Genomic DNA, 13,776 nt, shown 5'->3' with positions numbered 1-13,776 from the left:
AGTTAGTGATGATCCAGCTGAGTTGTTGCTGGGAATGTCGTGGGGGGGATGAGGACAACAGGCTTAGTCACTGCCAACCAAAAGAAAATTTCTTCAGGGGCTGAAGAAACAATTAAATTGGGAACAGCTTTTTGAAGTCTTGGAGAGAGCTGGGTCCTTCTGCTTTTCCGCGGTACGCCTTGTAACCCTTTGCTTGGTATCATGGGGCCCAAGTACTTTACCTTGATCCCTAGCAAAATGCAGAACCCTGTAAGCCAGTATCCTTGTGAATCGTCTTTTGAGCCTTTTGAAATGGGCAAGCTGATTTTTTTTTTTCCATTATCTTGGGTAGAATGGGAGCTTGAGTAAAATGGCACAAGCTGAAGATAAGAGCTTTGATTTCATGTAATCAGAGTATTTGTTTTATGGATTGGATGCATCTCTGAGGATGATTTGTTTGAAGATAAATGTACATATCATTTATCTTTCCTTAAAGTAATTCCATATTGCAAAGCTATTTCAAAATCAAAACTGACATGCAACAACACAGTACTTGTGCACACGTTGTCGTAATTTTTTGAGCTTCTTGTGCATTGAGAGGCAGCATGGTTTATCCTGGAAAGGTAATTCTGGTTTCTGCAAGACTCTCCGGGAGCAGCAGTGATGGAATGGAGTGACACACAAGCTCTTATCCTAAGCAATTTCAGCCCTCAAGAGAAATGATGCTTCTCCTGTTGCTGGGCTTATGAACCTGCTTTGCTTCATTATCTCTTAAAAGTAAATGATACCTGTTTCTAAAGACTTTTATTGTTATGGATTTTGGATTATAAGGGGGATGGTAATTCTGCGTTATGTGTTGCATTTTATTGAAGTTTCAATCAGAACATACGATCAATGCTGTTTTTCTTTCTTTTGCCCTTGATTTGTCTAGTATCTGAAATCTGTGCTTGTCTATGGTGACATCGTGTTGATCGCTCGATTCCTTCCATGGTGGTGGGTGAAAGGTGGTGGTTTCTTTATTCTTCCGCATTGTTTAATATGGTTTTATTTTTATTCTTTTGGTTTAATTGCAAGATGTGTGCTAGAAACCGGTATTTCCTTTGGTGGAAATGTTTGACTCTTGCTCCAAACAGCTCTTCTTCGATACCTGATTGGTGCTAGCGTTCGTGCTAGTATTTGCAAGGTTTCTGTTGCTTATTAAAATCCCGCTGCTTTTGTTCAGAAGCAGAGAGGACTCTGTAGCCAATTTGTTTCAGTTTTGGTCTTGGTAGGCCTGTTTTAGGATTAAGAACTTGAGCCTGTCTGTCTTAACATTGTCAAGGAATCTGAGTTTACACTCCGGCTGCCACAGTATGTAGCCTTTCTATAGAAGAGTGGGAGTGAATATAAAATACACCTGCAAGTAGCCCAAAACAGTATGCCATGAAGAGAGCCAGCTTCTTGGCAATTGGTGCATTTTAATCGAGAGTGTAATGCTGGTACTGAGTATGTGTTATATTTCTTAGAGTCATATCGTTATTACTGAATACAGTTGTCTTCTGGCAAAGAGGTTTTAATGTGTTTACTGGAAACAGTACTGCCTGTAACAAAGGGCAAATCAGCTGTAGGAAGAAGACAACAGTTCGGAGCTGAGTCAGCAATTGAGCTACATTCTGGGTTCCTAGATGGGAAGTGGGGTTAGGTTAATATAATTGCCAGAACGTATGGGGGCTGTGACTTGGCTGTTACACCTTCAAGTCTTGGTGTCTCAGTGTTGCTAACAAGATCTCTTTTCAGCTGCTACTGTCTTTAATTGGCCTGTTTCTGCATGAATTATCTTTGCTTTCTGTCAGAAAAATAGTCTTCTTTTAGAGAGAGTTTGCCAAGGATTGCTGAGAACACCAAAATCTTTTGGACTGGGGATTTTGTAGATGGATAGGGGTTTAGAAGTAAGGTCCTGACCTCATGAGTTTCTCTACTCTGCTTGGCAGATGCCTGCATTGGCTACCTTGCAGCTTAGATCCCTTTCTAATGTCAATGTTTCCTTTAATTTAAAATGTTAATGCTGCAGCTGCCAACAGCAGCTGTGCCAGATTGTAGAAAGTACTTTGCCGGATAGGAAGGGTTTTAGTGCTTTTATTTTTTTTTTTTGTTTGTTTGCTCCATTCCTGTAAAATTGTCAGTACAGGAAAACTGTGCTGGTCTGCATGATCTGAAAATGGTCTGGAATACCAGCTGCAAGGCTGGGAAGCCTAAAACACAATCAGTGTCTTTCTAACTTTAGTCTTTTCTCAAGAAGCTGTTTTCTGTGCTGAGATAGGACAGGAGACAAAGGTTTAATATTTTTTTTCCTTATTGTGGAGTAAGTAGGGGTTTTTGGGGATTTTTTTTTTTGGTTTTTTTTTGTTTGTTTGTTTGCTTGCTAGTGGATGTAGCTTTCACTTAACTGCTTAAATTGGAGAAACGGGAAGATAATGTAACGAACTGTTGAGGACTGGAACCTTCAGTATTTACGGGTCACTTCCTAAGAATGTTTCACAAAACCCAAAACTCTGAGTTTACCCATGGGTGACCTTTATATAAATCCTCTCTCTTTTCTAAAGGAGGACTATCCCTAAGCATTAATCATTTACCACTGTTGTGAATCCTGCATGCTTTTCTGCTTCCCTGCCTTAACACGTGTGATCTTCCGACTCGTGCTCTGGCTGCTTGGCTGTTCTGGCAGGGCTGGGAGTGTTAAACCAGGCTTTCTGGAACATGAGAAGCTGGAATTTGAGCTGGGGGCTGTCCAGGACCCCTCTAGATGAACAGCAGCAATGTTTCTACTTTGTTTAGATTTGCGTCATTAAATGGAGAATTTTACATTAAACTGAAGGAATATGTTTGTTTTAGGAATTTTCTTGCTCGAGTAGTTTATGAGAGAGTGCTTTTTTTCAAGCACTTTTCTGATACCTGACTGTACCTTGCATCAGCCTCTGCTAAAACATATCAGTGAAGGATCCTGGTACAACACAGACAGCAGTTAATAGATCATTGTCGATTTTTTAAAGTCTTTTAGAATTCAGCTGTTTCAGTAACTTGTGTATCCCTGCTGCTTTGGAGATGCTTGTGCTTAAAGCCTTACAGTTGTCTAGCGAAGAGCCCCTGCATAAAAGTATTTTTCAAAACACTGTTTAAAATGAGGAGTGTTCTCCCCTGGTCCTCTCGCTAGCGTTTGGAGAACTTTGTTCCAACTGTGGCTGGGCTAGCCATAACTGTGCACAGCATTTCTGTGGTTTTGATTTTAAGAATTCAAAATTTTAAATTTATGAACTATTGTGCCTTCGTATGCCAAATTAGAAAGCAGGGTCTTAATTTGTATTGTGACCTTTTTAAAAATGGTTCTTTTTCCAACTAAGTTTTTTATGTTAATCAAGTATAGCTACAGTCAGCTGCTTCAGTGGTGTTTAGTCCCTTAGTCAACTAAGTTGTGAATAATTTATGGGTGCTCTACTGTTTGTTCTTGCATGGTAATGCTTACTTCTCCGAGTTTCTATTTTCTTCTTTTTTTTTTAAACTTACGTTAGAACCTACATTTTCCAGTGACTTTGGAGACTGGAGTTGGCTATAGATGCTTGTTTCAGGTGTACATTTAAAGCTGCCACTTAAACCTTTTCAGCTACCTGCAAATAAAATGTGCTGTATGCTTGGGAGGTCTGTTCCTCCATCACATTATTTTCTCCCATCTGTAAAACGAGCATGGTTCTTGCTCGCTTTTGTGAAGTGCTTTGAAACTTGAAGTGCTTTGCATTTGGTAAATGTAGACAATGTGTACATGGGATAGCTTAGCTTGTCATTTCAGACTCCTGCAAAAATGTGTAGGATATTGAGCAGAAAAGGGGTTTATTTGACAGTGTCGTCATGTACACCACGTATACTTGCATGCCTCTTTCCTTCAGTATTTACCTTCCAGCAATGCCCTTTTCTCATCAGTCTTCTTGTCTTTAGCTTTGCTGTTCCGCCCTCTTTCACGTCCATACCTGTTTACTAATTGTGCCCCCTCCCGCTCCCCAATGATCCAGGCCCCCTGACGCTGCTGACCGCTGTCACCGTGGTGGAAGCCAGTGGGACGCGTGGGCCCCGCCGAGGACCCGCGCTGCGGCCGGACAGTACACCGCTTTTGTCCATGAGCGCAATGTGAAGAACGCGGGAATCCATGGCGGTGCGGGTGCCTATGCTGTCCAAACCACCATGACCAGTCTCTGAGACGTGGGCCTCTCTGCAGCTTGAGACTGCTTTCTGTCAGCAGCTGGAAAATCACGTTCTGAGCTGTCTCTGAGATAAGGACAACGGACCCAAAGCTGACTATAGAGGGGAAAAACAGCTTGTATTGTGAAGGCTCTGCGTATCATGCTGTCGGTATTTAGTCTTTAAAGAAAAAACAACACATAGACTAGAAGCCACCCGTCGCTCTTACATTAAAAAGAGTGTGTGTATATATGTTTTTAACTGTGTTAAGGTTTTTTCTTAATGATTGAAAGATTTATTTTTTTTAGCTGGGTTTACCCTTGGGAGCCATGCAGGAAGTCACATTTGTAATAGTACTACGCATGCAACTAGTGGGTTATAATGTGATTTCAAAAATCTTAGAGAGGTAGAGGATGTCACTGCCCCTTCTTTTGAAACGTGATTATTTAACAATATCTAAGATGGATGGTTGATCTGAAAACTAATGTTTTTTTTTAAACAAGTCCTCTGCTGAAAAATATTGTTTGGAAATGGAATAGAATTATCTTAATTTTTTAAGAATAAAATGATCAGAACTCCTGAAAAGGTAAAGAGGTGGGTTTTTTTTTTTCCTAGAAAATTTTCTTTCTTTTTTGCTGCTGTGCTCCAGTTGAAATGAAACAGAAATATTTCCTGACAAACACTAGTCCTACCCATATGATTCACAAGGTAAATTCTTAAGTCAGAGGTGAAGACTCCAGCTTCATGGCTCGTTGGTGTTCTTGGGGGCCTTTAACAAAGTGAAGAGCTACCTTTACCCTTGAACACACTGTGTTTTCATGCATTTTCTGAAGTCAGCTGCTTTTAACGTGCAGTATTCTTTTCCTATTAAAAAAAAAAAAATATGAAAAGTTGTCGTAGAACGCTTTTAAAATTCATTTGTATTTGGGTTTTAGGATAAAGAAGGTGTTTGAATGATTTTCAAATTCTTTGAATAAGTTTCAAATTGCCACAGAGCCCAGAAATACAAAAAAGTTGTTTTCGGATATCCAGTCCCGAAGAACAAAGAAAGTAAGTCTCAGCCAGGACAAAACTTAATATTGCCTGAGGTATTTTGGCCGCCTCACTCTTGCATCTGACAGGAGGAAAGAGATTGCTAGTGAAATGAGAGTCTCTATTTTACAACTCTGCTTCAAAAAAATAAAAAAAAGGGCTATGAAAGCTACATATTAACGATCTGTGGGATCTACAGAGGTGGTTAGAGCAATCTGTTGTGCTATTTTTAGTTTTAGATTTTGCAACGTGGATGTTGTAAACTTATGAAGCAAAGCAAGCCTATTCGTGTATTATTTATAAAGTTGCATAAGAATATGCAAATGAAAACAGGTGTTTTAACTTTAAAATATCATATAATTTCCGTGTAAATCAGGGAGAAGCCACCACTAATTTGAGCGGAGGAAATTGGGATAGTTCTGTATTTAAAATACAAGAATATTATTGCAATAAGTAATTTTTTATTGCAGAGTTTTAAATTCAGATGTGCTTGTGTAGTGGCCAGGCCACTGCAAGTAGTGGCTGACTCCTCAGGTATCAGAGGAGTTTTGTGTGGCTGTCACAGGGTTAAAGAACAGTTGGGGTTGAAGATGCCTGTGGAGATCATGTTGTCCACCCGGGTGCTAAAAGCAGTGTTGCGTAGAGCAGGTTGCTCAGGATCATGCCAGCCAGGTTTTGAGTATCTCCAAGGACGGAGACTTCACACCCTTTCCGAGAGACCTGTTCTGGTGTTTGACCAACCTCACAGCAAAAAAGCCGCCTTTTTTCTTGTGTTTAAGTGGAATCTCCTGTGTTTCAGTTTGTGCCCGTTGATTGTCTCTTGTCCTGTCTCTGGGCTCACGTTGAGAAGAGCCTGGCTGTTGTCTTTAGTCCCCCCCCGTCAGGTTTTTACACAGATTGATAAGATCCTCCTGAGCTTTTTCTTCTCCAGGCTGAACAGTCCCCAATCTCAGACCCTCCTCCTATGCCAGGTGCTCCAGGCTCTGTCTTTTTCGCGGCCCTTTGCTGCGCTCCCGCCAGTCTGTCCCTGTCTCTCCTAGACCCGGGAGCCCAGAGCCAGGCACAGCATGCCAGGGGCGTCTCGCCAGCGCTGAGCAGAGGGCTGGGTCTCACGGGCTGCCCTGGGATTAAATGCAAGTTTGGTAATTAAAGCTGTGGCTAAAGTTTTCGTATAGATTTTTTGCATGACAGCAGAACCTAGTCCAGATACAGGACAGGGGAAGCAACCCCGGTTGCCTGAAATCCGTCTACCTTTAGAACTGATTTGGTTCAGTGTGGTGTATGTTGCGTGCTTTTGCCACGTGGCTTTGAGTCTTGCGTGCATCACAAAGATCGATTTTCGTCTGTGCTGGGCTTATTTTAATGTGACTTCATTGACTTAGGGAGAATTATTATCCTGGTTTCCACTGGGGTAAGTGACAGCACTCAATAGCAGACGGAGAAGTTGCACCGCTAACACTTGTACCAACAACACCCGGCTGCATTTTACAGGGACAGGCCACGTGCTCTGGGAATAGCACTCAGAAACACACGGGTGTCTCTCTAAATGGTGTGGTGGTGACAGGTCTTTGCTTAAAATCCAGAAAGGTGTTGCAGCCAGCACCTTTTGCTAAGGGTGTTTCCTTCCCTGGAGTTGTTGACTTGCGTATCTTACGCTTTGTCAGAATGGGGAATTATCTTCAGACAAATGGGAGACGGCAGAAGTCTTGGAATGCGGGACTCGGTCTGCTTGATTAGAAACTGAACACGCGTGAACAGTCTCCATCTTGTAGGATCATGCATCCCCAGGATTTTTCATTTTTTTTCCTCACTTTGAAAGGCAAAGGAAGTTCTCTTTTTCTGAATATTTTGCATTTTTTGTTTAGGAAAAAAAAAATCTGAAAAGGAGACAGGCTTAAATTAAGGACTCTTCTTACCGTCAGGTACAACACTGAATGCCCCAAAATGAAGAAAATGAACAAATAGTTTCATACTATTGTACTGCCTTGCAGAGTCAGTGTAAGAAACTACTTGGTGTCACTAACAGTTTGGAAAAATAGGTGGGTGTGCGTGGTGCTCCATGGTGTTTCAAATTAGATTACTTGCAAAAGAATCCTCTCTTTTGCAGCGATCCTGGATAGTTACTGTGCTTTGCAGATTGTATTTCACAAGCTAGAATGAAGTCTTGTTCTGCTTTTCAACTAGGAAATTTAAAAAAATCATACCCTTTGTAACCTGACAGCTTTCTCAATCGCATTATGCACTGTATGCTGTATGATACATACCGATTTCAATACATTTGTCAGGCAAAAAGAGGAAATAGTGCAGCAGCTGACTGCCTTAGCTGTGGGAGTTCCCTGGTCATGTAATGACTTCTTTGTGATTTACTAGTGGGTTGACAAACCTTTCCATGCTGAGCTAAAACCCTTTGATTATTCCTGTCTTCATAATTACTTGTTTGGGTTGAACTCCTGGTATCATTTATCAGCTTTTGCCTTAGAATATTTCTTAAAATATGCTAATGGAAGTTGATTCTGAAGACATAAAGGCTGGCACTTACTACTATGCAAGGTTCAAATATCCCTTTTTGTGGGGGTGAATGCGGGAACGTGGAAAGCTAATGCCCATTTCATTCGTGAGTACTGCGCACTGACTGTTGTAGAAGTCCTACTTTTCCTGGGAAGCTTTCTGCTATTTCTCTTATGATTGGCGTGGCGGTTCATTGGCGTTTTGAAAGCGAAGTCAGAAATTCTGTGCAGTGATGAAAATAGTATGTCATGCTTTTTACTTCCGTAGTCTGGCCGTTCACAAAGCCTGCGTGGTAGACTTCCCACTGATGCTCTGAAGAGGGTGAAGAATCTGGGTGGCCTAAAACAATTTAATGCTTTTTGGGGACCTCATCTTTTGTGCCTGCAAATTCCAGTGGCTGAGCGTCTCCCTAGTATGGCTTTCCTCTTGAGACTGCCTGTCTGAGGGTGGCGAAGTAGATGTTTCAGTGGGTCTGAAGACAAAATGGGGTCAATTCCTACTTGAATGTTGGCGTAGGAGGCTTCTCTTGAGCCTGCCTAAAATTCATTTAGTTTCCCTGAGACCCCACTGTGGTGCAGGGGTGAAGCTGCAAGGATGTGCCCCGGTTGTCCTTGCTACGTCAACCAGCCCTCCATCTCATGGCACAGATGGCAAGAAGGTTTTCTACAAGCTTTCATCACCTTAGTATGCTGCTGGTGGAGTAACGCTAGACATGGAGTGTGCCATTTGAATATGCCACCAGATTTCAAGTCGGCCCTTGTCTCTACCGGGCAGGTTTTTGAATCGAGACTCTGGTCTGTCTAGTAAACGTTGCTGCAGTTGTCACGGGGGGGGGAAGTAGGCTAATGTAATTATTCTAGCAATTTTATTGTGAAGATAAATTTCATTTTTCACTCATTTTCTCTCCACTGTGCTGCAATGCTAAGAAAAGCATTGGAAGATTACAGCGTAAAGAAGTGTTACTGGTCCTCTGCGTCACCTTTCTGATGTGGTCTTCACAGGAACTTAGACCTTGTTCCTTCAACGTGTCATGGCACCAGCACCTCTCTGTGCTGCAGGCAAAATCTGAACTTCCTACACTGGTTGTCGTATTAAACATTTGGAAGGGTATTTACAGAAAACTCTCAGAAAATAGGAAGAAAGTTGTTGGCTTCATCTGAAGATTATGAAACATTTTCACTCTCATGCATAGGCGTCCTCTGATAGCAAGGTACGGGATTCAGTCTCGCTGTCTTTGTTGCTTTAATGGGAAGAACGTCTGTTCGTGCCTGTTACTTCCAATAGCTGGAATTCTCTGTGTCCAGCATTCCCCCTTTGCAAGACTATCTGCTGCTTGCCATTTCCCATTAGTGGTGCACACAGAGGCTGTACAGGAGATTGAAAACTTTCCTGTTATTTGCTTTGCTAGTACTTTCTTCTTCCAGTGCTGAAGAGAATCAGGCAAGTGAGCTCGTTTTGCTTCATTACAGTTACTTTGTCTTAAGACGGTTTGTACATTACAGGCACTAAAACGGCGATACCCTGTAATCTGTTTCAGAGGTATGTACTGACCATTGGAACGATTATTTTGGGTGCTTGAGTGGGAGGGAGCAGTGTTTTCCTGGAGCCCCTGGTGACAACACGGGACTGCTTTCGAATCGCAGGGGCTGGAGGGAGGAGCTGGTCTGGGGTGTCTGTCCGTGCAGAAGGGTGAGTTCTGTTGGGGTGCATGCTCGCTTGGTAGCTTTGTTCCTGTGTTTGGGACAGGACTGCCAAAAGTGATGGATTGTTCTTCTGAAATCAGTATTGAGAACAAACTGTGGGTAAGTGTGACTTGATTGAAATGGGCGACAGTCACACTGCGGTGGTGCGTGCAGGTTCTCTCTTGAGCCGTGGCGTTCTGCAGCCGCTGCTGCTGCCGTGTTCGTTCCAGTTTCCTGTTAGGATAGCTTGAGCTGTTCCTGGGCTTTGGAGAGATGGATGAGATTCCTGATTGTTTGCACAACAGAAGCATCATAATATAACTTTTGTTTTTGTGATTATTTTTCTGTTTTCATTGTAAATACAGATGGTAGGACAAAATAAAAAGGAGATGTTCCCATTAGGAAGCATGCTGTGGTGCACTTTAAATATTGTGACTGCTAAGGTGTCATTCACCTCTCTGCCCATGTTGATAAAACTGTTCTGCTGACAAGCGTTGGGTGAACTGCTGTACAGATAGCTTTTTGTGAACAGTATCAACTTCCCTCCCCCAAACTTTTCTTTTTGTCGTGTAAAAATCTTGAAGTGTGCCTACAGTTTGTTAGAAACTAACTTCAGATGTTTGTTCCAAAAAGTGTATTTAATGGATGAAAACTTCCCTCCTCCTCTCTTCGCTTGTCCCACTGCTATATGAAGAAGCAGCAGGTATTGTGGACCTGTTCTGGTATGAAGTCACTTCTACAGACATGAATTGTGTGTGTGTCCCTTTTTTTTTTTTTTTTTTTCTTCAAACTCTCTGAAAGTCAATGTCTGTTACTTACCTGAAACAGTTTTTACAGAATGTGTCTGGTTGCCAGAAGACAGCTTGAAAAAAGAGGTTGCGTGTGTTAAAGCTTGTTTTTGTTACAGGAAGAGTGGTAACGTGACTCTGCGTCTCTCTGCCCATCTCTCTGCCTTTGCAGCGTACCTCTTGTTGATTTGCTAGACAGCACGGAGTTGCCAGAAACTTGTGTTGATGACGCCGTAGGCCATCCAGTTGTTGGCTTGGCAACAGGAGATTCGGAAGAGGCTGTTAGCTGCCCTCATCCTGGCACAAAGGAAACTGCTGCTGAAAAAGCAGACTCTGATCGTAAGCAACCTTACAGATTTTTCCCTGTTATCATGATGTGTGGTGTCAAAGTTAACTGATGAGGCTATGAGGTTGTTTTCTTACAAAAATCCAGGCATGTTTTAGAAAGCTCCCTTAGATTATATACAGAACGACAATTCTACCCACCCCTGGGACAACAAAGTCGGTCAGCTCTCCCCGTTTCAGGTGGAAGCAGCTTATTTCCAAGTACAGAGGTGCAAGGGAAAAGTCACAGTTCTTCGTTGGATCAGACTTTAGCCACATATACAGTGAAGTGCAACCGTCTGAGCAATTAACTCTTGCCGCTTGCTTGTTCACTGTGAAGATGGCCACGTAAATGAGTGCTGTGGTTCGTTACATACAGTCTGTAGCCTTGAAAGTTGCATTGAAGGTTGAACAAGTAGCTTGCCCCGTCCCTGTGCTTTCTTCCACAACTTTAAAACCGTGTAATTCATGTTCAGGAATAATGTAATTTAGAAGTCCGCTCCATAGTGACATGAGGAAGATGATATCTTTTCTGTCTTTTTCAGCGTTTGAAGACGCATTCCTAAAACTGAAGCAGCTGGAGGCAGAGTGCAGCAGCCCCGTGCCAAGTGAGCGTCCCAAAGTAAAGATAAACGTACAGGTACTTGGGCTTCCTTCCTCCGGGCGGAGTTGTCGAGGTCTGTGCAGATCATTCTGATAAGTCTGCCACTTACCTTGAGCTGTTTGCAAGATTTTTAAGAATATGAGTGAGTAATATTGGGGGATAGTAAAGGAAATACAAATGCTTTCTTACATACAGATCTGTGTGTGTCAGGGCAGCGAGATAAAGACGGGGGGCAGAGGTGCACGTGCAGGCTGCAGCCTGGTGAAATTTTTCTAAAAATCGATGGGAGCAAAAGGCATAAACGCTTGAAATGTTCCTCATCTGTATCTGTAGCTTGCTAGCTGTACGGTGTCGTGTAGTTCACCCTCCTTTTTGAGGGGGTGAGCTGCTTTCCTGGTGTTTTTCAGTTGCCTTTGGTAACCCTTCCAGAACGTTGTTTTGATGTTTTGGTTTGAGTCGAGCTGGCTGGTCATCCGTCCCTCCTGTTAAGTAGCCCTGTTTTACCTGCTTTCTGAAGTAGGTGCTTGTGCTGTGTGTGTTTATGTAGAGCGGAGTGATGTGCTTGGCTTTAGTGCTCTCCTAAACCCTTTTGAGCCAGTCAGGCCGTGTTTCCACGGGCGGCTGAGCCAAAATATGAGCTTCAGTGCCCTGAGCGGGGCAAGGGCTCTCTTATCCCTTGCTCCTCTTTGCTCTTCCTTCCCCGGCTTCCTTCTCTCCTCTGTCACTTCCAGGAATCGTTGCGTGTTTTGGTGAGCCAATATAGCCTACAAAGTAGCGAACAAAAAATTTTTTTGGCCTTTTTTGTTTTTAACTTTTTGTTAATGTGTTAGGTTTTTTTGGGTTTTGCTTTATTTTGGTTTTGAAGTTGTTAAAGAGTGAGTTAAATAGCTTCATGGAAAGCATCAAAGAAATGCCAGAGTTGCTCCAGTGAAAATAAGTAGTGTTGCTGGAAAGGATGGAGAGGACGGGATCCTCCCTTACAACAGCAGTGAACTTTCATAGATTCACGAGTTATCAGACAGCTGCACCCATGCAGGATGATATTCTTTTTTTTTAATGAGTTTTAAGAAATTTGGAATTTGGATTTCCCTTCCTCTGCTTCCCCCAGTGTTAAAGCTTTAGGTGCTTTATTGCATTTTTGAAAAAGCAGAGAGAGTAAAACACCTGGCAGCGTTATCTCTGATTGTACTACACTCCCTTGCAAGGAGGCCTGAGGATTTATCTAACTTTCAGCGGAGCAGCTATGATTTTTCCTGCTCCCTCAATAGTAAAATGAGCCAGGTGCCAAGAGAGGTGCTCAGCAGTACGTGTTTGGGCTGAGCCCATTCCTGAGCGTTTCCCCCCCACTCCGCGTGCGAGAAGGCTGCTGCGTTGGTGTACTTGGTGCTGTGGGCTGTTTGGCTCCTGTCCCCTTTAAGGACTGTTGTCAGGATGCCTTGGTGAGTGCATGACGGAGATTACCAAGTCTCTAAGAAGATTAGTGAGTAGCCTATAGGTCCTGTTATGCCAAAATGCTGCCTCTGCATAAACTCAAGCAAATAAATGCAGTTTATTTCAGAATATTTTTGCCTGCTGAGCTCCGTTTCAGTTCAGAGAAGGAAAAACGTTTAATTGGTTTAACGGAGAGAACAGAGCAAAAGTGTCTTAGTGGCTTTTAAATTGTGGCTGATACATGGTAAGCAAGGTAAGATTCCTGTAATGAGCTAATCTAACAACCAGCTGCCAATACAGTGCAGTCACCGTTATCCAGCTGCTGTCATGTGAGGTGCCAAGTAACTTTGGATATCAGAGGTTGCAGATACTGGGGTGATAGTAACCTGATTAGAGAGCAAGAGCGTTTGCGTAACGGAGAAAGAAGTTGATATATGGATCAACAGTAGGCCAGTATGATTCTTTATTTCGGTAAAAGAGACTTCAGCTTTCAAGAAGGAAGTGCAGATTTTGTTATGAAAATGTAAGAATAGATCATCAGTGGTTTTCCTCAGGTAGAAAAGATTGAATAAAGTGTTTCAACCCGTGATGTAGCTTACCAAGAGGTCACTTGAGAGTGGTTGTTTAACAAGGTGGACAAACATTGGAGACTGTCTCTGTATATTTGAAATTCTGTATGCTTCAGATTGCAGACATCTACGTTACAGTAGCACCAAATGAGCACACCCAGTTGTGAGTAGAGATGAAGGTTAATGGTTTGGAAATGAGCCCTGAAAAGAGTGACCTAAGAATAACTTTTAAAAACACTTGGTTTCCTGCTTTTGAAGGCTGCTTTAGAGAAAGTACAAACTTCCACTTACCGTGTTTGTTACAAAACGTGCCTGTTGACTCTCCTCCTGCACTGCTGTTCTTCACGTGTTTGTAAAAGAGGTGTTTGTGGCGTTTTCTTCTGACTGAACTGGATGGGACTGCAATATATCCACTCAGACCTGGCGGTGAGCTTAGATCCTGGAGCTTGCGGTTACTTCAGATGAACGCGGTGTTACAGCGTTCTTTCCGAAAGTGGGTGATTACAATTTCAGCACGTGTCATCTCCCTTAAGTTTTGCCAATGCATAAAATAGCTGCCTATGTCGAAACAGCTACAGCACGTAAAAGGTTGAGTAAAATGCACCAGGGCAGAGCATTAGCTTTCCACTTACGAAGGCAGAGCTGCGTCCTGA

The 13,776-nt window shown here is 42.7% G+C and overlaps 1 protein-coding gene across 3 annotated transcripts in view; it reads left to right on the top strand.

Annotated features, from left to right (window-relative positions):
* EPB41L5 (erythrocyte membrane protein band 4.1 like 5) overlaps positions 1 to 13,776 on the top strand; it is a 60,407-nt gene that overhangs the window by 34,090 nt on the left and 12,541 nt on the right. For all 3 annotated transcript variants that reach the window (XM_075430588.1, XM_075430586.1, XM_075430587.1), the window contains exons 17-18: positions 10,368 to 10,534; positions 11,065 to 11,159. In XM_075430588.1, coding sequence (XP_075286703.1) covers positions 10,368 to 10,534; positions 11,065 to 11,159 — 262 coding nt within the window. The remainder of the gene's footprint in view (positions 1 to 10,367; positions 10,535 to 11,064; positions 11,160 to 13,776) is intronic.

This window comes from Opisthocomus hoazin, chromosome 9, assembly GCF_030867145.1.
Source record: "Opisthocomus hoazin isolate bOpiHoa1 chromosome 9, bOpiHoa1.hap1, whole genome shotgun sequence".
Taxonomy (NCBI): Eukaryota; Metazoa; Chordata; class Aves; order Opisthocomiformes; family Opisthocomidae; genus Opisthocomus; species Opisthocomus hoazin.
This window is presented reverse-complemented; position numbering and strand designations above follow the sequence as displayed.